At 35.4% G+C, this 27,303-nt stretch overlaps 1 protein-coding gene across 4 annotated transcripts in view; it reads right to left on the bottom strand.

The window, feature by feature from the left end:
* The window catches only part of LOC150108169 (RB1-inducible coiled-coil protein 1-like), a 611,254-nt gene that overhangs the window by 192,276 nt on the left and 391,675 nt on the right, over positions 1-27,303 (bottom strand). For all 4 annotated transcript variants that reach the window (XM_090390625.1, XM_090390624.1, XM_090390626.1 and 1 more), the window contains 2 exons: positions 14,271-14,525; positions 6,516-6,612 (listed from right to left, as the gene is read on the bottom strand). In XM_090390625.1, the coding sequence (XP_090246751.1) occupies positions 6,516-6,612; positions 14,271-14,525 (352 nt within the window). The remainder of the gene's footprint in view (positions 1-6,515; positions 6,613-14,270; positions 14,526-27,303) is intronic.

Here is a 27,303-nt window from a genome sequence, read left to right as displayed (position 1 = left end):
CACTCCCCCCACTTTCACATAGATGTTTAGTCTCTGTAATTTGTATATTCTACAAATATTTTCATGGAAAATGCTCATCTGAAACGACATCAATAATTTCCCCACTCTGTACTAAACCCACTGGAACACGTACAGCCACCTCCCAACATCCCCTCAGTACACCTCGAAACCCACAGAACAAGTTTCTTTTCGTCTTCCTTCATCCCTGCTACTGCTGTAATGTGGAACAGTCTTCCCCTGAGGTATTTCCCAAGGAATACAATATACAGGCTTTCAAATCGAATGTTAACAAGTTGCTCCTTTCCCAACCCACTACCCATATACAGTACTAAAGTACTATAGGTTGACCAGCCAACCTCTCGTATATGGGGGCCAACATAAAAAAAATGAAAAATAAAACTCTGCTTGGAAGTCTCGTCTGTGTAACTGAAATCAAAGATTCCTCCTACAAACATCTCGTTAGTAGAAATTGAAGCTGTAAAATCCTTAGGATGCAACAATCATCTCGGTACTAAAAAATCTGACAAAGGTAAAGCCACAGTAGTTATGGACACTGCAAATTATAAACAAAAAATATCTCTTTTACTATGTGATAGATCAATATACCAGGAAATGGATCACATCCCCACCAACAGTCAACTGAAAAAAGTTTAACTCACTGCTAGATGAAGTCGTAAGCCTTGATGGAAATAACAGATAAATTGAAAACTTATTTTGCTAAAACCCTTCGTTTCTATGATCTGCTAAAATACTCACAAAGAAAACATTCCTCTTCATCCAATTGTTGACTGTATAGATTCCCTGACATATCACATAGCAAAGTTTTTGGCACATTTATTAAAAGCTCATATTGATAATTTCCAATCTTTCATTAAAAAATTCCACTGATTTTCTGGATAAATTGAAATTAAAAAAAATAAAAAAATCAGCTAACACCTTTTTAATCCCATATATAGGGAGTAGGCGAGGCCGTTTTAAGCCCTATCTAATTTTTGGAGACCGAGTGGGCAGTTCAATCTCCACTGGTAGCCCAATCAGAGATAGCTGGCCCAAGGCTATCACTAATCAAGTGGCACGCAGTGAAAAGAGACAGCTCAACAAGTGCCACCATCTCGTGGTCCCTAACCCTAACACTCGTATTTAATGTCTGAAATAATGTGGGTTCTACGATCGATTTTCTTGAGTTTATGGGACGAAAAACCCGCTTGCCCATAACCGAGATCGACTAACTCGGGAACCAGTCGAAAAAAGGCTTAGAAAAATTTCCTGTAGTCGCCAACTAGACTCAAAATCAAGTCTTCCTTCGTGTGGCCAAATGCAGTGGTGTGCAAACGCTACATCCACTGAGCTACAGAAGGTTTCCATACAGCCTAATGATTTAATGGTAAGTTTCCATACTGAATGACTTTTCACTAACACATCTCTAAAAGTCACACTTCATTTCTTCTCACAATCCTTTCTGCCAGAAATAGTGAAATTATTCAACTTTGTCATTCACTCTGATTATTTTCTTTGTCAAAACAGAATCTACAGGCAAGTTGAAGGAACCACCATGGAAAGAAACCACCACTCTTTCTCACTCTTGCCAACTTCTATTTGGAATATTTAGAAGACATAATTTTTCATATTCATACAACCTCAGCCATCGTTTTGGGTATGTTATATAGATGATGTTATGATGTTTTTGTGATCTTGCCTCACAACAAAGATACATTACCTGCCTTTCTAGTAAACATAAACAATTTGCATCCACAAATTAATTTTACTAAGGAAATAGAAAAAAAATAAAACAAATTATCCTTCTTAGACATCCTACTACTCTGCCCATCATCAGGGTAAATAATTACTTCTGTTTATCGAAAGCTTAACTTCACAGGATACCATATTTAAGAGCAATCAGCTCCCAATCCCTCTCAAAAGATTGGAATTATCAAAACTTTATCATAACATGCTTAGATCATTTGTTTTACACCACAACTACAACAAGAGCTTTTAAACACCAAACAATATACGAAATGCAATGGCTTCTCAGACTGGACTACAAAATGTCTTTTGGATTCCTATATTCCTAGCTCAAATAACAAAGAAACAGTATATACAGTCTTTATCGCTTACATTTCTAGCATCTCAGAACCAATTTCTAGAATTCTTAAGAAGTACCATCTAGTGATTGCATTTATTCCGATCATCAAACTATTATCATGGTTCCCATCTTCTAAAGATAAATGTTTCCTTCTTAGTCTTCCTGGCATCTACCAAGTTCCTTGTGACTGTCACTTTTCATATTTTGGACACACTGAAAGATGAGTGGGAAAAAGAGAATAAAAGAACACCAGCCTTATATCAACAACAGCAAATACAAGAAACTGAGCCATGAAAAACATGAAATGGATACAGGAAACAATACGATATGATCTGAAACATGCTTACTTCATTGTCGCTATAAATTCAAATGTTTATTTAAAGAAAGTGATGAAGCCTTACTTCATCAATTGAACTTGAATCAGAATGATTGCCTCTCAATATCAAAGATATGGAAGAGTTTTATTTTAATTGCACACTATTAAAGTTTTAATTAATAATATAGTTAATCAATAAGTAATAATATAATGTATACACTCAGTTATTTCTTTGCATTGTCATGTATAACATTACATAATCCACTGTTTGCATTCTACTTTGTATTAAACTACTTTGCCACTGATGTTGGCTTGTAATTTTTCAGACTGAAATATTTGGCCTTTGAATAATTTCCACTAATTAGTAGAATTCCACTAATTCAACTAATTTCCTTGTGTTTTCCATGTGAATTAAGGAAATTGGAGGAAGCTACCTTTCTCCAATTCCTCAAATAGGAGAAATTTTTTGAGGCATTAGAGAAGGTAGCTGACATAGCAGAGTAGGATATGATTACCAGACAAACAAAAATGTTTCGGGGAAAATTTGGAGAAAAAGAGCAAAGTTATTACTAATGCCATATTCCAACATAAAATGAACACAAATTCCCACTAAGAAAAGATGCAAGAAATAAGAAAAGTCTTGTTGACTATGTCATTATTGATAGTGATATTTTCTCATTGGTTCAGAACACAAAAGAGTATACAGAGTATTGAAATAGGAAGTGATCACTCTTTAGTTTGGAGCAGGATAAAAGTGAATTTCATACTGAATACAAGAGTAAAAAACTTTAAAATGAATCTATGTTGAGAAGCTTTAAGGAGTGAACTGTAAACTATAATACACAAACATCATTCCAGAAAAAAATGAGTTTGAAAATAATAACTACACCTTGGATATATAGTGGAAAACCTTGAAGGAAACAATGACTGATTTAGATAGCGAGGCATGTGAAGGTTGCCTGCAAGATGTTAGACAGGTAGTCAAGGAAAGGAAGAAAGCATAGTAAAAGTTCTTGGCATACAAGTCAGTTTGTGCTCTTAGAGAATACAGAAAAAAAAATGTATGAAAGAAAAGCACTATGTAAAACTAATGAAACAAAAGTCATGGGAAGACTGGTAAAAACATAGAAAATAAATATCTAGAAGGTGTTTAAATATTCTGGCAGCTATTAAAAAAATTTAGAAATGAAGAGAAAATGGTATTACTATTACTATTATTATTATGACTATTATTACGGGCAACTCCAGGGAGTCATTAGACTCATCGAGGGAGGCCCCAAATCATATTCATCACAACTATTTGACATTCATACAGTATCTATCATACCTCGCCTTAAAATCATTCACTGTCACAGCATCCACCACAGACTCAGGGAGCGCATTCCACTCATTCACTACTCTAAAAGTAAAGAACCCAGCTCTAACACCTTTACTAACCACACTTTTGCCCAGTTTCCATGGATGTCCCCTAGTCCTCCCACAACCAGCCCTGTTCTCAAAAATATCTTCTGAATTAATTTTATAGAAACCCTTCAGTAATTTGAATGTCTCAATCATATCTCCCTTCCTCCGCCTATCAACCAATTTTTGCAACCCACAAATTTTCAACCTGTTCTCATACGGTTCATTCCACAGACCTGCTATCATCTTGGTCACACGCCTCTGGATCCTCTCCACCTCCTCCCCATCAAGAAGAAACCTAGGTGACCAAATCTGAGCACAGTAGTCTAGATGGGGTCTTATCAAGGCTCGATACAGAGGAACAATAACCTGCTTGTCAACGTATTCTTCAGCAACCAAGTGATTTGATGAGCTGTTTTGGCCACTTTTGCAATGTGTCCCCTAAATTTCAATTCCTTATCTACCAACACTCCTAAATCTCGTGCCTCATCAATTTCCTGGAGCACGGTTCCACCAATGCAGTAAACTGCCGCCAATCTTTTCACCCCAAAATGCATAACCTTACATTTTGCCACATTAAACTGACATCCATTCTCCTTAGCCCAGACCTCCAATCTATCCAAATCATCCTGCAAAATTTTGACGTCATCTGCATTCACTATTGCCCTACCCAACTTCGCATCATCCGCAAACAAATGAACTGTTCCTCTCAGATCATATCCTATATCATTTATGAACAAATTAAACAGCATGGTATGTAAAAGGAATCAGATGATAAAGATATTCTAGATATCTGGAGTAATTACTTTGAAAGATTACTAAACGAAACAAGCAGTGTCAGCATGGTGACAGAAAACACTCAATAGGAATGCTATCTGGAATATATACCAGGACTTAATAGAAAAAGCTATCACAAACCATTTCAGGTTTGTGACAGCTTTTTGGAAAGGTAGCTGAAGCAGATGATATTCAACCAGAAATGATAACATGGAGGTATAAAACTTTTACAGTGGCTACCCTGCATCATTCAAAAGGCCTGATCAGAGGGTCAAATTCCAGATGACTGGAGCAGAGTACTCATAGTATCCATCTGTTAAAAAAAAGGGAATAAAGCTGAATATGAGAATAATTACAGAGGAATTTCTCTACTGGATGTTCCTGGGAAGATTTATGCAAGTATTCTTGAGAAAAGATAAGAAAAATTGTGGACAAGAAGCTTGGAGAAGAACAAGCTGGGTTCAGGCCAAACAGAGATTGTCAGAATCAGATTTTAACTTGAAGACAAATAGTTGAGAGAAACCATGTGAATATAAGGATCTGTATTTGAGTTTTGTAGATCTATGCTACAGTTATATGTTGTTGTTGTCGATGGGGCATTATATCAAGCAATACTTAGTCTTTACTTGAGTTGTAAGTCAGCAATTAGAATTTAAAAAATTACAGGAAGTAGTTTGATGTTAAGCCTTTTGTCAGACAAGGATGTACATTATCCCCTCTGTTATTCATTATCTAAATGGATCACATTACGGAGGAAAGTAGTATTACAACTGATATCAAAATTGGTGATGTTAATCTTAGATCTTTTCTTTATGCAAATGATGTTATACTTTTGAATAAAGTATAACATCAAAAGTATACTTTTGAATAAATCCAGTACAAGTCTGCAAGATTCCCTGACTTAATTGAATAACTGTTATACTAAATTTCATATGAAAATCAATAATAAAAAGACAAAGACAATGAAATATGCAGAAACATAGTAATCTTTTTAAATTTTAATAATGTAAATAGGTTAAAATATATGTCTTTTTGTTATCAATATTTACATTTCCCTTCATAATTAAAACATTTTATTTTAGTACCATTTATTTTCCCTTCCATTTCTTTGATAAAATTTCAATAACCATGAAAAATTTGTATTTATTTTTAGAAAAATAACCCAGAATGTGGCAAGTGACACTCTAATAACACTAAATGCTTGCTAATTTGAGTTATGTTAATTTCTTCTTCTTCTTGAAGCTGATTGTATTTTATTATAAGTTTTGTGGTTAACTATAAAAGCTTTTAATTATTTTCATATCTTAATGTTTTTAAGTATAAAGCTAATATTATATTTAAAACTGTTTTCAGAGCTGCCAGACATAATAATTTCATTAGAAATTAATAAATAATGGTTTTCCATGCCACTGTTTTTTTTAGCATTGATTATTTTTAATATACGAAATGAATAAAAGCAAGTAAAACCAAGTAAAATAAATAAATAAATAAGTTTTGCAAATTATTATGAACATTTGGGCATGCTCTTGAAACCGAGTGATTTCATCACTCAACACTTGTCATTAAAAGAGACCAGTCCAAATCTTATCTATGATGACAGAAACTTTATTAAAGTCCTTTTTTTTTTTGGTACAAGAATTAGAATTTCCTCCTCCTCCTGAAAACCTGGCTCCAATCCCCCCCCTCCCCACAAAAAAAATATTTCACTGAGCTGAGATGTATATAAAATTAACACTGCAGATCATTTACATTAACAAATACTAACCCAGAAGTTAGGTTGAAACAATAGAATAGATGATGAAATAAAAATCAAGTTGATTTTTTTTTCATTTTCCATATTTTTCATTTTTTTTCCATCACTTTTGCAGAACATTTAAATATAAGATTTTATTGTATTTGATTTCTTCATCTTAATTCTATTCAAAGCAAAGCACTTACCATTATTTTCTTCTAGGTTCTGCATACGCTCTTGTAAGTCTTTTATGATAGCATCTTTTTCCCTGGTTATTTTCCCTACTGCTTCATTAAAAGTAACCTGTTATTTAATACAGAAATTTATTAATCAAAATCAACATTATGTATCACCAATGTATATATTTCAAGAACTAGTGAAGCATTTATTTCAAATTTATTATTAATAAATATCACAAGGAAATTAATTTCCTCTTGAATCAAGATTTCTCAGATAATGAATTACATGTATATTTTTCAATTAATAATTTGGAATTGTTTCAAAATTGCCTTAATGAATTCCTAACAATAACAGCAAGCATAATTAAATATGTTTAAGAATCTATGAAAAATAATCAAAAGAAGGGTTTAAGAAAGAAAAAAATAATTCTCTGTTTTATATCAAAATGCTTTTCATAAATCAATTGCATGTGCAAGCGCACACACAATAAATGGAAAACCGAAAGTTTTCTATTTTATATTAAATTTCTCTCTATAAACAATATATCCATCATGTATGCTACCATATAAGCAATAAAACTTAAAAGGAAATTTAAGCTTAAAAAAAACTAAATGATGTATATGTTCCAACAACAAATTTAAAAGAACAGATAACAGTAGAAAAAGTTATTTCATTAAATGTTTATCCATGATATGTTAATTTTTAAGAACGACATACATTAAAAACAAATTCCAATTTTAGTGGAGAAGTATGGAAAAAATTTTTTTTTCTATAATGAAAGAGACTGTAGCATAGAAATATTTTGAAATATAGAGACATTCATAATTCTCTTTAGGTCTCAAAGTATTCCAAAATTTTCAAAGTAATATTTAAAGCACCTCTTGATGATTGTTATATTCTCATTATGCAAACAATTAAATTAAACTTGCTAAGAAATCATATTCTTGTTTAGTCTTCACATGCAAACTTTGTTGACATGTGAAGCATCTTCATAATTAGGCCACTTGTATATAGAGGCTCATTATTTCATATCAATTGCCTTAGTATCCCATAATGCAGCAGTTTTCAACTTTAATAGTCTTGTAATGTTTTAAAAGTGCAGCACTCATAGTTTTCACTAAAATTCACCATCTTTGAAACACAATGAAACAGATCTTATGGCATTGAAACCAATTCAGCTGCGATGACGAGAAAAATACTCAAAGACTTCAGTTGTTCACTAATTAAATCTGTCACATCTTCATATGGTGCTGATGCTACAGTGTAAGCGCAGAGTATGCTATAATTGTTGCACATCTGGAAGAATCCATAAACACATATAACGATGCATATCTATAATAAAACAGGTATAATAAAAATTCAATGTAGGTAAAATGCACACAAAAAAAAGTCTTTTACGTCAGTTTTTACTCCTATGTATCAAAATCTTGTGCCACACTTGTGAACCTTTCGCAGCAGGTTGCAGAAGCATTCTGGGAAGGGCAAGATCGGTGACCTTTACTGAGATCTCATCAGTGGCAGCCCTTCCCACAATGCTTAACATTATACAACCCAAAGGATGTATGCTTTGCATTATGAGATACTAAGGTGCATTATGAGACACTAAGGTAATTAATGTGAAATCATCAGTCTTTATATACACACAATGTTTTTGTTTGCATACATTCGGAAGAAGGATTAAACAAGAATATCATTTTATAAATTAAACATGCCAAGAAATTATATTCTTGGTTTAATCCTTTATCGAAGTGTAAGCAAACAAAGTTTACACATGAAGTAACTTCATGACTGGGCAACTTGTACATAGAGGCTAATGACTTCATATCATTTACCTTAGTATCCCATAATGCAAAGCACATATCCTTATGGACATGTATAATGCTATGCATTATGGGAAGTCATATGGCTTCTGCATTATTTCAACCTTAGTATCACTTCTGGGTCTGGTTCCCACTTAAGAGACCTCAATAAAGGTCGAAACTGGTTTGAGTAGTGATCCTTCCTATAATGCATAGCATTATACATATCTGTAAGGATATATATATATATATTTTTTTATTTTATTTTATTTTAATTTTTTTTAATATTGAGCCCATAAATGAGAGGTTGGTTGCTCAACTGATAGTGGGCTGGGAAAGGAGGAACTTGTTTACATTCGATTCGAAAGACTGTACATTGTATTCCTGGGGAAACACAACAGGGGGAGGGTTGCTCCACAATATAGCAGTTGCAGGGATGAAGGAAAAGAAACTTGTTCTGTTTGTTTTAAGGTGCACTGTGAAGGAATGTTGAGCAGCAGCTGCACGTGTTACAACGAGCTTAGTACTAAGTGGGGGAATTATTGATGTTAATTCAGATGAACATTTCCCATGGAAATATTTGTATTTGTAAAATATACATATTGTGGTATCCAAAAGTCTGTGCAAAAGTGGTGGGAGTGAGTTGGTAAGAGATGGGCCATTAATAATAATTATTATTATTATTACATGACACCTCCAGGGAGTCCAATGACTCATCGAGGGTGGGCATCTACTCTACAACTCTGTCTCATGCATCTACTCTACAACTCTGTCTCCTGCCACTCAATCCACCAACTACAAAGAACCGCAACCACACCAATGCCATCTACCGCCCATCACTAATATCTTTATAGACAGTCACAAATACCCATGCCTATGGAGGGATTCAAACCTGCCTTTTGGCTGGAGAGCGGATACACTAACGACTCAGCCAGCCACACCAGCAAAAGTATTAAGTTACTTTAAGTATTTATTATTAAAAGATATTATATATCATCATCAAATTCCTGCCATGTACCCTCAAGGGGTGTACAGGATATGATAGTACTACATGAAAAAAATTTAAAAGATATTATATATATATATTATTATTATTATTATTTGACACCTCCAGGGAGTCCAAGGACTCATCGATGGATGGCACCTGCTCTACAACTCCGTCTCCACCATTCAATCACCAACTGACTGCAACAACTACACCAACGCCATCTTCCACATACCACCACTGGTATTTCCACAGACGATCACAAACATCCATGCCCAAGGCGGGATTTGAACTCGCAGCCTTTAGGCTGAGAGTGGATACACTATCCACTCGGCAAACCTAGGGCCATAATAAGTATAATGCTCTATTCTGTATTCAGTCAAGCATTTTGAGGGAGCTTGCTTTGAGGGCCCCCCCCCCAGAGATCTCAGCCTTTACTTTATGCAGATGATGTTATATTTTTAAATAAATCCAAGACAAGTTTGCAGGATTCTCTAACACTAACTGCTGTAATAAATTTGGCATGAAAACCTGCATTAAAAAGACAAAGATAATGAAAATAGGCAGAAACATTGAAAACATCAACTGCATCCATGTAGACCTATAGAACAAGTAAAACATTTCAGCTATTTAGGCATAATATTTAGTGAAGATGGCAAATTAAATTTTGAAATAGACAGCAAAATTAACAAAGCTGGTATGGTAGGAATAAATTTATATGGAATAAGAGAGATTAGTCAAAACACTAAACTAGCTGTGTAAAAGACAGTGTTGAAACAAATTTTAACTTAAAGATCTGAGAGAGCTGGGTTAGAAATAAAACTCTTGTTTAAAGACTGGAAACCACAGATATGAGAGTCCTGGAAAGATTAGGGGACTGAACAGATGGCATCAATGGTAGTATCATATTAAAAACAAGGATATCAGGAAAGAACTTGACATTGTTAGCATTCAGGAATGTGTTAGCACAGCTAATCTCAGGTGGTATGCTCACTTAAACAGAATGGGAAAGGAAAGAAAGATCAGTTAAATAAGTGTTCTCTGCCAAGATGATAGAAAAAAGACCCAAAGGAAGACCAAGATCTACACAGGTCGATTGACACAGTAAAAATGGCCTTCGAAGACAGAAATACAGGGTGTTCGGGATAAATTTGACAGTTTCGTAAGGAAAAAGAAAATCTTCTTTGTATCTATTAAATTTAATGAATTGACAAAAAAACATTACAGGCAGAGTTAATTACAATACTATCAACAAGATTTACTCAAAATAACCACCATTAGCATCGATCACAGCTTCAATTCTGCTTCGGAACCTCGAACAAGCTGATGCTACAGTCTCCCTGGGAAGGGCCGCAAAAACTGTTTTAATTTTATCCATTAACTGGGCTTTTGTATTACTGGAAGTGCGATTGGTGTCTTTTTCAACTGCGCCCCATACAAAATAATCCATGGGGTTAAGGTCTGGGGAGTTTGGAGGCCAAACATTTGGACTGGTGAAGTCGTAGAAATTTTCAGACAACCATTTTTGACTTTTCCCAGAGGTGTGGCAAGTGGCCGAATCCTGCTGCCATACATACGGCCTACCATTGGCTACCCTTGTTATCCAGGGCTTGACTACAGTTAGCAACTCCACGAACAAAGCCCGAATTCCAATGCCAGGGTTCTTCAACACCTGTTCCTGCAGATTTGCAAGGAATTCTGCTGTACGAACGCAATCAGATCGTCTGCTAGGGATCTTTCTTCTTGCTACATCCTCGTAGTAACCATTGCAAGTCTCTAGTTCATGCCTGATTGTTTTTACTGTATTCAGGGAGCATTGGGCAGCAGTCGTAATATCCTTATTTTGATGGCGGGCACGAATCATCATGATACAAGTTATTCTCTTCCATGATTCAGGTGGGTTCCAGCTATCCATCCTTTCTGACATCTTGTATATGAATGAAGAAGGGTCCAAACTTTTAAATGAAGAGAAGTGTGTGTTAATACATGTAACTTACGGAAAAATATAATTAATTATAAATATGTCAAATTTATCCCGAACACCCTGTATAAGATCTGATAATATTGGAATGTTGACAGATAACAGGCTCATCTTGAGTAAAATTGTTGATAAGAAGTTTGTAATGGTGTAACTTTTCATGTAGTACTATCACACGATCCTGTACATCCCCTGAATATGTCAGGAATTTGATGATGATGAGAATTATTCATAGGAAGATGGAAGAACAGAGGTCATCCCTGAAAGCTGTACAGAGGTCAAATGAGCAAGGAAATTAAAAAAATTTTTGCATTACAAGTGGTGAATGATCTGGTATGGATGCTTGGACGTCGATTATCACTTATGTTGATCAGTGAAAAAAAAAAGAAAAAAAAAAGACCTAAAGCTAATAATTAACTGATTTATTTAGTTAATTAGATTAATTGACTTTTTCACCAAGGCATTTTCATGTACAAAAACAATATATTGAGAACTTGCATGCAGGTACACTAATAGGAAGGCAAACACAGACCAACTGCAAAATGTGGGTTGCTACAGTCCTAACTGGAACCCTCTATGAGTGAAGTGATAGGCACTTGTTGAAGGTCTCAAAATAATGGTCTCCCCAGATTTTTGGCAATGTGATGCAGCAATTTATTTAAGTTTGGGGAATATTATATTACTGTGGCAAATTCCAGAAATATTCTCTCTGATTTAAATCAGTTTCTGTATAGGAGAAAGGTTTTTGTTCCCCACTGAATCTAGTGATCTGTAACCAAAAAACGGTCTGCCACTCCCTGAACAACTGTAGTGTATATGAAGGACATATTTTCTATGTTTTTCTAGATAGATATTAGCAGTTCTTCCTGTTTGTCAAAAGTATTTAAGTTTGCAGGAGAAAGGGATACTGTAGATTACAGAATGGTCCAAATGGGGGTGGGAAGGATTTTTTGGTTAATGGATAAGTGTAGCTAACTTTTAGTAAAGCCTAAAGGAAGGTTTGTACATTATACTTCTTAAGAATATGTGCACTTTTTTCTGAGGTGTCCTAGATGTATGTGAAGGCAAGGGATTTTTTTTATTTATTTATTTTTGGGGGGGGGGGGGTAGAGGCACTACAAATTCATGAAACTTAAAACAAATCTGACTGCATCACATTGCCAAAAATTTGGAAGACAATCATTTTGAGACCTTCAGAAAGTGCCCATCACCACACTCATAGAGTGCAACCACCTAGGACTGTATGAGCCAGCCTTTTATAATCAGTTTGTGTTCACATTGCTACTAGTATGCCTGCATACATGTGCTCAATACAGGCATATCCAATCATATGAGACACGTTAGGTTTCAGATCACTGTCATATAGCGAATCACCCCCCCCCCCCCCACACACACACACACTTGTAGATCCATGTAATGGTTTAATAATGTTTTTAAGCAGTCATATAGTGCATATATGATGTAAATACAGCATTTATTTACATCAGTTATACAAATGAAGAATTTCGAATAATTTTCACAAACATAAGTTACACTGAATAGCATTGCTTAAGGGAATCCCAACAGTTTTGGTCGTCAATATACACCAGTAAAAGTTTTTACGATTGTTATGTTCACAGGTGATAACTATGTAACAAGTATTAACTATGTAACACATTTCACTTTGCATCATTGTGTTAAACAACTGTAACAACAGTAGAGTGGGGTAAGTTTAGCCTGCAGCCTGTCTTAGTCCGATACACCATCATGACTAAATTTAATAATTTTAATCTTAGTATGTAATGTACAGGTTTATGCATCTTCTTTTCGCTGGAGCAACAGCACCCTTACTTTGAATTTTATCTGCCATCACTAACAACAATAAAATAATAGTTACATAAAGTTTATAATTCACAGTGAAACAGCAAAACACAAACAGGTGCAGCAAACAACAATATAATAAACAGTTCATGAACACATTGATTTACAGTAACTTCATCTCTAAAATCTAAAATTTGGAGTGGTATAAATGAAAGACCATTGTATAAGAGAATGCAACATCATATAAATGGGCATTGGTCATAATTGAAAAGTGTCAGGTGAGCAGGTTATCATAGAGTGAAGCATTCTAAGGCATTAATTAATCATAAGGCAGGTATTAATGTATATTGTTTTGTGCCCATGAAGATGCCTTGGGGTAAGTTTAGCCTGCAGCCTGTCTTAGTTCGATACACCATCATGACTAAATTTAATAATTTTAATCTTAGTATATAATGTACAGGTTTATGCATCTTCTTTTCGCTGGAGCAACAGCACCCTTACTTTGAATTTTATCTGCCATCACAGGTGCAGCAAAATATTAGCTTATTAATCTAATTAACTAAATAAATTCAGTTCTTTAATTATTAGTTTTAAATGCCTGTTTTTTTCCACTAAACATCGACATCAGTGGTGAATGAGTTGGCACTGAGTACATCAACTCTGAATGCCTTCAAGGCAAGGTATAATAGTTATTGTGGTATGTGAGTGTTTGACTGCCTGTGATGAATTTTCATACTCCATAGTGGCTGGCAAGTAATACCAATACTATATCAATTATGATTATTTTCACAGTAGTGGTATTACACTATGGAAATATTATGTGACACCTCCTGGGAGTCCAAAGACTCATCAAGGGAGAGTGTGCCAACAGCATCGAATGATTGATCCCTTCCAACTACTAACCATGCTCAAACTTGCTTAACTTTTTTGCGAGCCATTAGTAGCAGAGGCTCTACCATGTTGAGTTATTTAATAAACTGTGTTTTTAATGTTTTTAATATAATTAAATATAATTATGACTTTTATAAAAAAAAAGTTATTTTGCAACATAATTTTTTGAACATATTCAAACACTCAATCTATGATTAAAGAATAATATATGAATTGCAGCATTTCTTTCTTTCTTTCTTTTATTTCCCCCTAAATCATTTAAAGCTTTCAGAAAAATTCAAAATGATCAGTATAACATAAAATATACTTTCAGGAAACATCTTCATACCTGCTTTTCTGCTTGCAATGTTGCTTTCAGATGACTAATTTGCTCTTGGTGTTCTTTCCTTAATCGAGATAATAATTCTTCCATATTGGCCTCATGCAACCTTTTCTCTATTTCTATTGCTTCTGCAATTTGAGCCTGATTTTGGTGATGTAATGCTTCAATGGTTTCGGATACTGCCTGGGCTTTCTGAGCTTCAAATTTTTGATGTAGCTGAAGGACAATCTTATCATGACTAGCTAAATCTATCACATCTTTCTAGAAATTGAACAAAATAATATAGATGAATATCTACATTCACTGGCAAAGTATGGTAATTTCATTTTTTTTTTTTTTTGATTGCCTATTCAGAGCAAGAATTAATTTTGCATAATCAATTTTGTACAAGGACAATTTAAATACTGATATTTTGAAACATCACATCATATGGAAGAATGTAGCACACTGTGACTAATATTTTACTTTGGTCATTATTATAAATGACTACAAGTGTAAAAATAGATTGCAGAGTGAAAGTTAAATGTTATTTGCATATCACAACATGAAATGAAATTTATATATATATTTTATTTAGAAAAATTAAACACAGAAATTTAAACTTACATGAAATAAATTTTACAGTTAATAAATGTTTGCTTATGTATCATAGCCATCCTCAGTACATTGAAAATGGAACACAATATAAAAATACAATTAGAGAATAATTTTCAAAAAGCACCCCTATAGCATTAACAGGACAATAAATGGTGAGTAAAATTCTCAATTGTTTAAAATAAATAAATTACAATAATATAATAATCAATAATCAGCATAAAAAAGGATGTAATATATTTCCCATAAAGAGGATGACTGAAGACCATGAGATCTGTTAGGTCAATTTAGAAAGGTCTCACAACTATCTTTATATAAGTGCTCTATAAGGAATCTACTTCTATGTAAAAGATTAGTTTTTTGAAAGAAAACTAAGCTTTTACATAAAAGTAGATTCTTTATAGAGCACTTTATATAAAGAGAGTTGCGAGCCTTTCTCCACCGACCTAACTTAAACAGATCTGATGGCCTTTGGTTATCCCTTTTATGGGAAATACACTCAATGGGCATAACACATAAGTATGAGTGATAGGAAGTTGACACCAGCATCCCCCCGTGCAGAGTGAAACCAAACCAAACCAAATGCAGATGGTAAACAGGCCGACATTAGGGTTTCCCAACAGTTTATCGCAATCGCGAAAAGGGGTAAATGTGGTGATCTTAGTGACCTTGACTGTGAATGTATTATCAGCACAAGACAGATGGGTCATTCTATTGCCCAAGTGGTAAGAAACCCTAGGGTTCTCGAGGGTAACTATATCAAGGATCTACCACGTGTATACTGTCAACAGACATACCAGACCCCAGCGAACAAGAGCCCACATGTCATTGATGACAGAGGTTGACAAATTGTCCAAGATTGTACAGACCAACAGCAGCAGCACAAATCATCCAGTTTCAATGTCATAGGGTGAAGCAGCATCAGCAAGCAAATGGTATGGCATACCCTGCACACCAAGGGATATGGAAACCGACACCTTAATCATGCCAAGATTGGTACACGATTAGGGCGATTGCATGAAAGATTAAACTTATAGTTCTTACAATCAAAGCTTTATATCTCCCTTCTTATGTAGTATAATGAAATCCAACTTCTTCCAGTCTCTGGACCAGGATCCTGTCTCCCATATCCTTGCAATTAATCTATGAAACACTCTCATTCCTCCAACCCATGTGGCCTTAATTAACACTGCTGAGATTCCATCTGCAACTAAAACATTATTATTGTTAAGCTGCTTAACTGCTCTTTCAACATCATACCAGAGTGGAGGAGATTCAAAATTAAATTTTGTCTGGTGAGAGGATGTCTCCAAATTTTCCTTATTCTCTCTGCTGTACAGTTACTCACAGTATTTTTTCTGTCTGTTTTTGATTTTCAGTTCTGTTAGTTCTGCTCCACTTATGTCCTTGATGACATGTGCTTTAGGTCAAGATCTAAACAAAACATCCTTTTGCAATTATACCTCCTTCCTGTAACTCTATCTCTTTACATTTATTAGTATAAAGATTTTTGTTATCCTGCCTGATGGCCCTTCTCTAAGTAATCTCTTATATTCTTCACTCTCTGTGTCTCTTCTTTTCTCCAACCACCTTCTTTCGATTAAATCCCCTGTTGAATCTGGTATCCATAGGTCTCTTGGTCTTCTTATTAGGCTGAGATGCTTCTTGGTTGTATCTTGTATTTATAACCTTGACTCCTTTCCCAAGGCATTTTCGGTGAGTTCTCACTAGTCTCCAAAAATCATTCAAATGAGTTGATGTTTCTCCTGTGAACCCACTAGGAATTACTCAAACATCCAAGTCAGGCATGTCCCACTAGACTGGAAGATTTTGGAGTCTTAGTCTTACTTTTGCTTTCACTAGCTGTTCAAGTATAGTTCTGTTGTAGATGTTTCAGGAAGCAGGTATTGGTAATAACTAATCTAATAACATGGGCAATTTCCAACAGTCTGTCACCACGGGTGTTATGCTCTTCCAGACCAAACATGCCACACTCCCATACTTTTTCCCACTTTTGCATTCAAGGTACCTAAAATGAAAAGTACATCTCTCCTTGGTAGGAGCCCCAAATAGTCTGTAGGTTTCAATAGAATTCCTCACTCTCTTCATCAGGCCTGTGTGTGTGTGTGTGTGGGATGCATAAACTACCACTATCAGCACATTGATAGGACAAGCCTTAAGTCTAATACAAAGTATCCTATCATTAATAGGATTATAATCAAGAAGGGCTCTTGCCTGAACTATCTTCAGTATTACAGCTATCCCATGATGCTTTGAGTTACCTGCTAATAAACACCTAGCTTACTATCCTGTCTTTTAAAATGACCTTTCCAATTTCATCTAGTCTCTGTAATTCCCATGATGTTAATTTTATACTTCTTTATTCCTTCACAGACAATATTATGAGTACCTATCTGTACAAAAATATCCCTAAAAATAAACTTGCTAGGGATATTTTTTATCTAGGGGCAGGTGGTCAAGAATCAAGGAACCAACTGATATATTTTTTGGACATCTGGACATTGTATCCCTTAGGGAAAACACGTGTGTGGAAGCACAAAGTAAGATGGAATGAAAGAGGTGGATGAGAACTCGGTTTGGCAAATTTGAAGATGGAAATGGATGTTGAGTAGCAGTTGCTTGTGTTTTCATATTTAATGGAAGGTTGAGGAATGACAACAGCTAGATCAGCATTCTTGAAAGTGTCTTTTAATAAAAAAAAAATTGTGTGAGAAAGGCAGGAATGAGTATATGAGAGAGGATTATTGACTAAACAGCATTTTTCTTTCATAAAGGTTTTTTTTTTTTTTTCCACTACTAAATATGTAAGAACAATATTATAGAGTAGAGCAGATTTTGGATTTATAGGGTTAGGAGTCATATAGGTGAGAAGAATATCTTCAATTGTAAAGGATATTCTGGAGTTTGGCTGGTTGGGACTGGTGCAAGGTAAATCCCAAGGTCATATTGCACCATTCCAAAAGTTACAGCAATATATAAGATAATAATAAATAAATAAAAAGCTAAATTGTAAATTACAAGATATGTACAAAAAACAAATTTTAGAAAATGAAGCAATGCTGTATCTATCCACACATAAATTGCATTTATGATCAAACATGTTTGTATAGTGATTTGTTGTAAAAAGTTAAAACCTTCAAGCAATTTGTCAGAGTCTGACATGATTTGCTTGAATGAATATTGTTCAGCTAGGTTAGCATAAATTTCATTTCTTTCCTGAGTGAAGTGCTGACACTCCAACAGAAGATGACAAATGGTAAGAAGAAAGTGTAACACTATTCACACACGTGGATCATCTGCCCTCAATAGATAAGAATGTGTAAGATGACTGTGATCTATGTAAAGAATAGAAAAAACAACTTCCTTTCTTCTGTTTTTACACTGAGTAGATTGCCAATGCTTAATTTCAGGCTTAATCTTATGCTATTTAGTTGTCAGTACTTTCTGCTATAATGACTGCCACTGATTAATTAGTTAAACAGGACTGATAAACAGTATGTAAAAAAGTATAAGCTGTCCTAGCAGCTGCCGTCTCATTTCTCTTAATTCTGACATGGCTGGGAATCCAGCCCAATTGAACATCAAAATTAAGGATCTTCATTTTATACAACAGTTATCAAATATCAAAGTACTCATGTGGATCATGCACAGGAGAGACAAGATGGACTGCAAAGAACTCAATAAGTCTGCATAAATCATACATTTTTGGTATGTACAAGTGCAAGCCGAATGGCATGCAGCTCAGCTGTATAATTACTGCATTCAAGTGGAATCGGATAGGATATAATATGGTCGGGAAACACAGCAGAACAACCAGCAGTCTCAGATCTTAAGAAAGAAAGCCTATGACTGCAAATAGACAGATGGTGGAGTGCAAAACCTACCATCGAGTGATGCTCTTGTGCTTGATGTGTGAAGCAGTGATATCTGTTACAAATATCACTGCTTCAAGTGATGGGTATTCGGCTAGCTGCCTCAGCATTAAATTTTGCAAAATGGGAATAGATATGAAATAATTACAAGAAAGGGGACATGACAGAAACTTAGAGATATTTTGATCCTTTTAGGACATAAAATTGGAATGAAAGACCATTTTAGACATGCTTTGGAATATGTTCCTTGTTTTACTTCTTTCAATAAAACAGCAGCATATCATACAATAGTTGCTTGGAGTTATGTATGGCCTACTGGATTTTTATAGATGATTCTCACCAACAAACAACAGTCTCAACTTAGAAGTATCCATTTAATTAATTTCTGGTTTACAACTCCTGGTTAAATACCACTTCCATACACAAAATACCAATCCTAAAATAAAAAAATTTAACATGCCAAAAACTGATCCCATGAAAAAATGATAAACCATACTAGAACCTCCACCCACTCACCCACACAAACTTCACTTTCACATACACTTCACCAATATCCCTGACATAAATACCAATATAAACAACATTCATCCATACCACACCCCTAATCTTGACAGAAATTGAAATTGCAGCTACATCCACTGCAATGCCCAAATTAACATTTCAATTCCTTCTGCCACAAGGGTGGCATCCAACCCTTTGTGAGTTCTGACATTGCTTGCTTAAATAATTTATAATCTGCTTCTGATATCCTCTAGCTAAAAGTTTCTTTGCCCCATTGAGTAACATTCATGTGCAGCATGATTGTTAACATCTTCTGTTCCATAGTCTGACTATTGCTTTCTTCTAATCCTAACACCTGCTCCGAGCAAATGAGAAATTACCTCGCTGGCATGAAGACTTTCATTCCTCATTCTAAATCTGAGTTCAACAGAAAGTGGACTCAACTGTTCCACTCACTCACTGCTCTGTGAGAGGAAAATCTAGCTCTCATCTCTATCCTTTTTCCTAACCAAACATAAACTTCACTTCCTTGGATGCCTCCTTGTCCTCTCCCCACCTTTCATGTAATGAAAAATTTTTTTATCAACCAGTGGCAGCTGATGAAAATTTTAAGTAGGGGTGCTGCATATACAAAATAAGAAAAATAATTCATTTTTTCCTAATCAGTAACCAATTTATTAATAAGTAAATTTACATACTTCGAGAATTTTTGAGACATGCCGATATTTGTTTGCACTTGTTACATGCAGGGACAAGTGCAAACGAATATTGGCAAGTCTAGCCACAACTGACCAAACATGATAATCCCATCACTACATTAGATCATAGTGCATTTGTTTCACAATCTAAAGTGAATCAAACAATAACTATTCAATCAATGTCGAAACATAAGCTGTAACCTTTAACATGTTCTATTGCATTTATATAATGTTGTAAGCATTGTTATTATTTATAAACACAAACAAAAAAAATTTTTTTTTGTTTTTTCCTTGGGGGTGCTTATGTACAAGCCGCCACTGTTATCAACTGACATCCTATAACACCTTTTCAGAAGTTCATAGGCTTGAAATTTGTTTTCCAGTGTTTGCAGTCCACATACCGTCAATCTGTCCTCTTACTGAATGTAGATTATGAGGACATAATTGTACATAGTAGCAGAGGTGCAGTCATATCAAAGCCTGATAAAGAAGCAAAACAACTTACTTATCCTTGTATGTCAATGTTTGTTTCAATATTGCAATTCTCCTTTGAGTTATATTTGGAATGTTTGCTATGTGACCTTTGAACTTCAACTTACTATCCATCATAATTTTAAGCTCCCTGGCCTCAGCAGTTTCTCTAAGCATAATCCCACCAATATGATATGCTGTTGGAAATCTCATCACACCAAATGCATAACTTTACACATACAAACACTAAAATGACAGTCATAATAATTTTCCCAAAGTTCCAGCCTATGCAAATCATCCTGTAAGTGTTGTATATCAGTAGTATCTGATTATCCTGCCTCTTTGCATTACCAGCAAACAACTGTTGATGTGATGTGATGTGATTTGATGTGACCTTTGAAGTTCAACTTACTATCCATCATAATTTTAAGCTCCCTGGCCTCATTTTCTCTAAGCATAATCCCACCAATATGATATGCTGTTGGAAATCTCATCACACCAAATGCATAACTTTACACATACAAACACTAAAATGACAGTCATAATAATTTTCCCAAAGTTCCAGCCTATGCAAATCACCCTGTAAGTGTTGTATATCAGTAGTATCTGATTATCCTGCCTCTTTGCATTACCAGCAAACAACTAAACATCTGATCCTTCCCATATTATTAATGCAGACATTGAACAACAATCATCCAAGGACCGATCTCTGAAGTACCTGACTGGTGCAAACAGTTAGGCACTTAAATCTATAAGATCCCCCCCCCCCCCACCAACCATGTATACCTTCTAGGAGTCACTCACTTATCGAAATCAACAGACTTTTACTAAAATAAAGAGTCAAAAGGCTTCATTTCGGCAATGCAAAATTATATACAACAAGTGGATATTAAAGCTAACATTATTTCAAAGCTGAATAAAGAAACTATAAAAGTTTGGTATGAAATTTGACAAGGGAACTTATGGGAATACACTCACTGGCATTTACAAGTTGCCCTAGCTGGACCTTATAGGAGACATGATCGCTTTGCCCAAGCATCCGTATATTCGCCTCCTATTGGTCCACTTTTGATAAGGTTTCACTGGCCTGACAGCTGTTTCAAACCGATTGGTTCTCCTCAGAAACCAGGTAGAAACCTTAATAAAGTAAAAACTCTCATTCAGTACTAAGAACTAGAAGTGTGGAGATATGTATTTTTCATAAGTGAACTCTCAGTCGGTGCATAAAATATTTACTAAAATAAAGGTTTAATTGGATTTAATATCCACTTGATGTATATAATTTTGCATCTCCAAAATGAAGCCTTTTGGCTCTTTATTTTAGTAAATATATACTTTACACACCGACTGAGAGTTTGCCTACAAAAAATACACGTCTCCAACACTTCGAGTTCCTTAGTACCGAACAATAGTTTTTGCAGTCTTAAGGTTTCTGCCTAGTCTCTGAGGAGAACCAATCAGTACGAAACTGCTGTCAGGCCAGTGAAACCTTATCAAAATGGACCAACAGGAGGTGAATATATGAATGCTTGGGCAAAGCAATCATGTCTCCTTTAAGGTCTGGCTAGGGAAACTTGTAAATGCCGGCGAGTGTATTCCCGTAAGTTCTCTGGTCAAATTTCGTACAAAACTTTTATAGTTTCTGTATTCAGCTTTGAAATAATGTTGGATTTAATATCCACTTGATGTATATAATCAACAGACTTTATTCCAATCTCACATCCTTCAATTTATGCAATAGCCTTTCACTGATACACTATGATACTTGTGGACTTTGCTAATATCTTATTAAAACTCATCAGTATCCATTCCCTTTAACCAACTCAGCCATAAATTATAAAATATGAGCAAATTTCTCAGTCCTGACCTTCTTTCAGCACACATACATTGTTCCTTCTAAAGTATAGTTTGCCTGTTGACCCATTACTGTGTGCAAGTTCTTACCAAGTTCTCTAAAATGTCCACCATCACCACCACCACCACTCCAGAGATAATGATTAGCAAGCAGTTAGAAACAATATTTTGCACCACCCTTGTACAACATGATGATTATACATACTTTGCATTCTTGTATTATCTTTCCTCAGCTGGGACTCAAGTTATACAAGCATGTTAAGCACCTAACCAGTTTGGCTGAACATTCCTTTAGTATACATACTGATGTCCCATCTGTCCCTACTGTCAAATTTTTATCTTCCAGATAATTGTAGAGGTCACTTCTCTCTCAGCAATTTAGACCATAATCTCATACAAGTCTTATCTCTCGCAGAACACCCCCTCCTCCAACCACTCCTAACTTCGCATCCTCCGGCACTAGAAAAGAGCCAATTGGTATGACCTCTGGAATTTCTATACCTCCTTTCCTTGGTCTGACTATTGCTTCCACTCACCTGGTGAACGAGTCACAAAAATTATTCTCAATGGTATGAAGGCCTTAATGTCCCATTCAACCCAAAATCTACATCCATTCTCCAAGCCCTGAATCATATAACTGAAAATGTGTTGAAAGAGTCAAAGAAAAAAATTCAGTTTACTGCATTGCATCAAGAACTCCAGCTCCATAGTCTGCCTATACCAAAGAATGCAACAAATGCAAATCAGTCATCAGTAGATCCAAATCCAATTTCATAAAGGCTACCAGCAGAAAACTCGCCTCTTATCCAAATGGAAGCTGTGCTTTCTGATTGCCTGCTAAAGCGCTGTTGGATGCAAATTCAGCTCTCCTGCACTTCCACATCTATCTCATTCTGATAGCACCACTGTTACTTCACCTAAAGATAAAGCTGACCTGGCATCACTCTTTCCCTCAAACTATTGCACTGATGACCAAGGGAAATCACTTTCTACCATACCAGAATCTAAGCACCATAAGCCTCATTTAGTTTTTCGACAAAAAAGAAATCAGGAAACTACTAAAAAACTTGGATACCTGATGGCATCACTCCAACTGTTCTCAAACATTGTGCTTCAGAATTAACACCCTTTTTGCATCATCTCTATAATCTACTACATATCTGGTACTTATTCCAATGCACAGAAGCAATCTCTTATCCTATTCCTGAAAAGGGTGATAAAAGTCAACCATCAAACTACTGACCAATTGCCATCACCTCATTCCTCTCCAAAATAACGAAGAAAGTCATCAGTAATTAGAGGCCCACATATTAATTAGCAACCACCAGTATGGATTTTGCCTTGCAAGATCCAAAGCTGACCATGTAGCTTACATCACTCACCAGGGGACATGCATCATGGAAAGGTTGGAGAAACTTGTGCTTCACCATTAACATTTCCAAAGCCTTCGACCATGTGGGTCATCGTGGCCTGCTTAACAAATTGCCATCATTCGGTCTCCCTGTCGCCCTTTGTAACTGGGCAGCCAGCTTTTTCTCTGGTCATTCCTCGGTGAATCATGGTATATGGTTCCCTCTCTTTAAGCATCACCACCAATGCTGGAGTGACTCAAGGTTCTGTCCATCACCTACTCTCTTTCTCATGTTCACAAATGACTTACTCACAATAACCACTAATCTTATACATAGCTTTGCATAAGATAATACTCTATATTTATCCTGTTCATTTGACAAACCATGCAGTACTCTAACATCCCAGGCTACAAGATCATCTACAACAGTGCCTTAAACATTGATCTACATACTATCCTCTAATAGGGGTGAGGACAACCTTGTTATGTTCAATGCCACCAAAACACAGTCCTGCCTTTTTTCATGCAAAAGAGATCCCAGCTCACCTACCTTTACCTTCACGGTAATACACAAATCACCAGACAAGATCAGATCTCTTTGCCTGAACTAACGTTTACCTTCAGTCTCTTCTAGTATAAACACATCGCATCACATCGATAGCCTCCTCAGCATCCAAGAAAGTTGGCATTCTCTTTTATTCAAGAGCCTATTTTACACCCAACCAACTCTTCACTATATCCTAAAATCAGTCGTAAACCAAATCCTAAATCAGTCTGTGTTTAGAATACTGTTCACATGCTGGGGGGGGGGGCACCTAAACTTCACTTAAAATCCTTGATGCCATCCAGAGGCATGCAATTAGGCTCGTGGATAATTAACTGATCCCTCTTTTACAAACTCACTTCAACCTCTATCTCACAGGTGCAGTGTTTCAGCACTGCGTCTATTCTACAGGTACTTCCATAGTCACTGCTCCAGTGAAATGCAACCATCATTCCTATACTTTCTGTTGCATCGCTTCTTCTTTTATTTCTGTCCACCTCTGTCCTCTGGAATAGTCTTCCTCATGAAGTATTCCCAAACAACTACAACCTGCAGCTCTTCAAAAAAAAAAAAAAATCAATAAATTTCTGTCTTAGTCCTTATGCACCCTATACACAGCACTAACGTGCCTATAGGTCCCTCAACCTCTCATGTATGAGATCAATATATATATATATATATATATATATATATATAAATCTGGGTTATGTAACAGCTTTGGTAGCACAGTTCACTCATTACTTGAACAATAAACCACATGCACGTTTTTAACAATATTATAATATATCTATATAACAAATTTCGTTAGATACAGACTGATTGGTCTAGAATTCGCAGAAGACTTCAAACAATGTTCAGAAAAAACTATATTCTGAATGAATTTCAACCACATTCAGAATACAGTTGTTTCTGAACAATGTTTGAGATTCTTTAAAAAGATGTGATCTCCTCACATTTCAATTTTGTCTAACTTGACTGAAATTTGCTAGAGAACGTAAATGTAAAAATAACTGTATTCCAAATCTGATCTAAACTGAATGAACAATGTAACCTATAGAAATCTTTGCAGAAGCATCTCCCTAACATTCTCCTTCATTTCAGTGTGATTGGCTAAACATATTTTGTGATTTTCAGAAACCTAACAGACAATTATATTCCAAATTTTGGTGAAGGGCATTAGACAGTGAAACCTAGAAAAGTGTCTAAGGAAAAAGAGAATGATGTTTTTTTTTTTTTTTTTTTTTTGAAATCAATAACATACACAACTTCCACTTTTCCAAAACAACAAAAGGTCAAATCCGAGTCCTAATGATTCTTTTAATGCAACAAAGTCAATGGCTTGTCACAGTACAATAATCGCTGCCATGATTCTTGGTAGTATCAAAAATTACATGAATATAGATATACAGTAAACCCATGCCAAGCGCAGATTTGCGGAACGCGATTTTGCACATACGCGTTATCTTATTTGTTTCCATTTAATTTGTCCAACGCTAGAATTTCATTCATATGAGGTACACTGCAGAGCGTCGGCCAGCAACTCTGCTTGGCGCTGCCCGCTAGCTGAGTGACCCAGGCCGAGTTGCGATCATTTCACTTACGTTAGCAGAGCTGTAATCATGTATTTATAAGTGTTTATCCTCTTCTCCTTTTGCATTTGTATTTCTTTTAATTTCAAAAATTCAATATGACATCTAAGAGGAAGAATGAAGATGATAAAAGCAGCAAAAAGACACAAAGTTTTGACATTATCTCAGAAAATTTAAATTTTAGATAAGTTGAAAAACGGTACACGTTTCATCGCTTGCAAGAGAACTAGCTATAAACGAATCAAGCATAAGAACAATACGGGAGAACGAAGAAAAGATTCCATCTAGTGTCAAAGCTTCAGGCGATACTTCGGCAAAGGTTGCTCAAGTTTCAAGAAGAATTCCGCAATTGGATAAGATGGAAAAAATATTAATAGCTGGGATTGACAATCAAGTAAATGAAAAATGCTCAGTTGTGGAACGAAAGAAAACAAATCTAAAGCTTTGTTTTAGATTTGTTTTCTTTCGTTTTAAATAAAGATCGCCAATCATCAGAGAAAATTGACTTTCAAGCAAGCAAAGGTTGGCTTTTAATTTTAATTTAATTTGCACAATGTAAAGCTTCAGGGAGAAGCTGGCTCTGCAGATAGCCGAGAAATTCAAACCCCAATTTTTGAAATTCATTGAAGAGAGGGGTTATGTTTCGCAATGCAGATGAGATGGGCCTATTTTATAAGCGAATGGGACAACGAACCTACATCACAAAGATACAAAAGGTTGCCCCAGGTTTTAAAGCTTTTAAGGATAGACTCACTTTGCTTTTTTGTGGAAATGCATCAGGCAACTTCAAGTGCAAGCCTCTGCTCATTTATTGATCTAAAACGCCTCGTGCATTGCAGGGAAACAAATTTTGAACAATTGCCCATTGTGTGAAAGTGGAATAGAAAAGCTTGGGTAACAAAAGCCCTCTTTAATAACTGGTTTGAAAATTCATTTGTTAAAGAAGTCAAACATTACTTAGAACAGCAAAACCTGTGCTTTAAAGTTCTCCTAATTCTTGATAATGCTCCAGGACACGATGCTGAAGCCCTCACAACATTGCATTCAAATGTAGAGGTTTTATTCCTCCCACTTAACATCACTTCCTTAATCCAACCAATAGATCAAGGGATCATAAAAACATTCAAAGCCTATTATGTCAGGCATGTTTACACCTCTGCAAATAAAACACTAGATGAAGGAAAGCAAAACACGCTAATGGCATTTTGGAAGCGATTCAACATAAGCCGCTGCATAGAAATGATTAAACTCGCATGGGAACAAGTGAATTCATCAACATTGAATGCTTACTGGCATCAGCTCTGGCCAGAGGTTGTCAACAATTTTAAAGGATTTCCATCGATTGAAAACGAAGCCAAAGAAATTGTACAAATTGCAAAAGCAATTGGTGGCAAAGGATTTTCAGATATGGAAGAAGGAGAGGTCAAAGAATTAATCGAGAATGACGATCAAGAAATGACGAATGAAGAATTGGATGATCTTGTAACACCAGCCGACAGTGAAAGCAGTGATAGTGAAGAAGAAGATAAAGCGCCTTTAACTTA

The sequence above is a fragment of the Typopeltis vanoorti genome, chromosome 3 (assembly GCF_054136105.1).
Source record: "Typopeltis vanoorti isolate ZY-2024b chromosome 3, IOZ_Tvanoo_1.0, whole genome shotgun sequence".
Classification (NCBI taxonomy): domain Eukaryota; kingdom Metazoa; phylum Arthropoda; class Arachnida; order Uropygi; family Thelyphonidae; genus Typopeltis; species Typopeltis vanoorti.
This window is presented reverse-complemented; position numbering and strand designations above follow the sequence as displayed.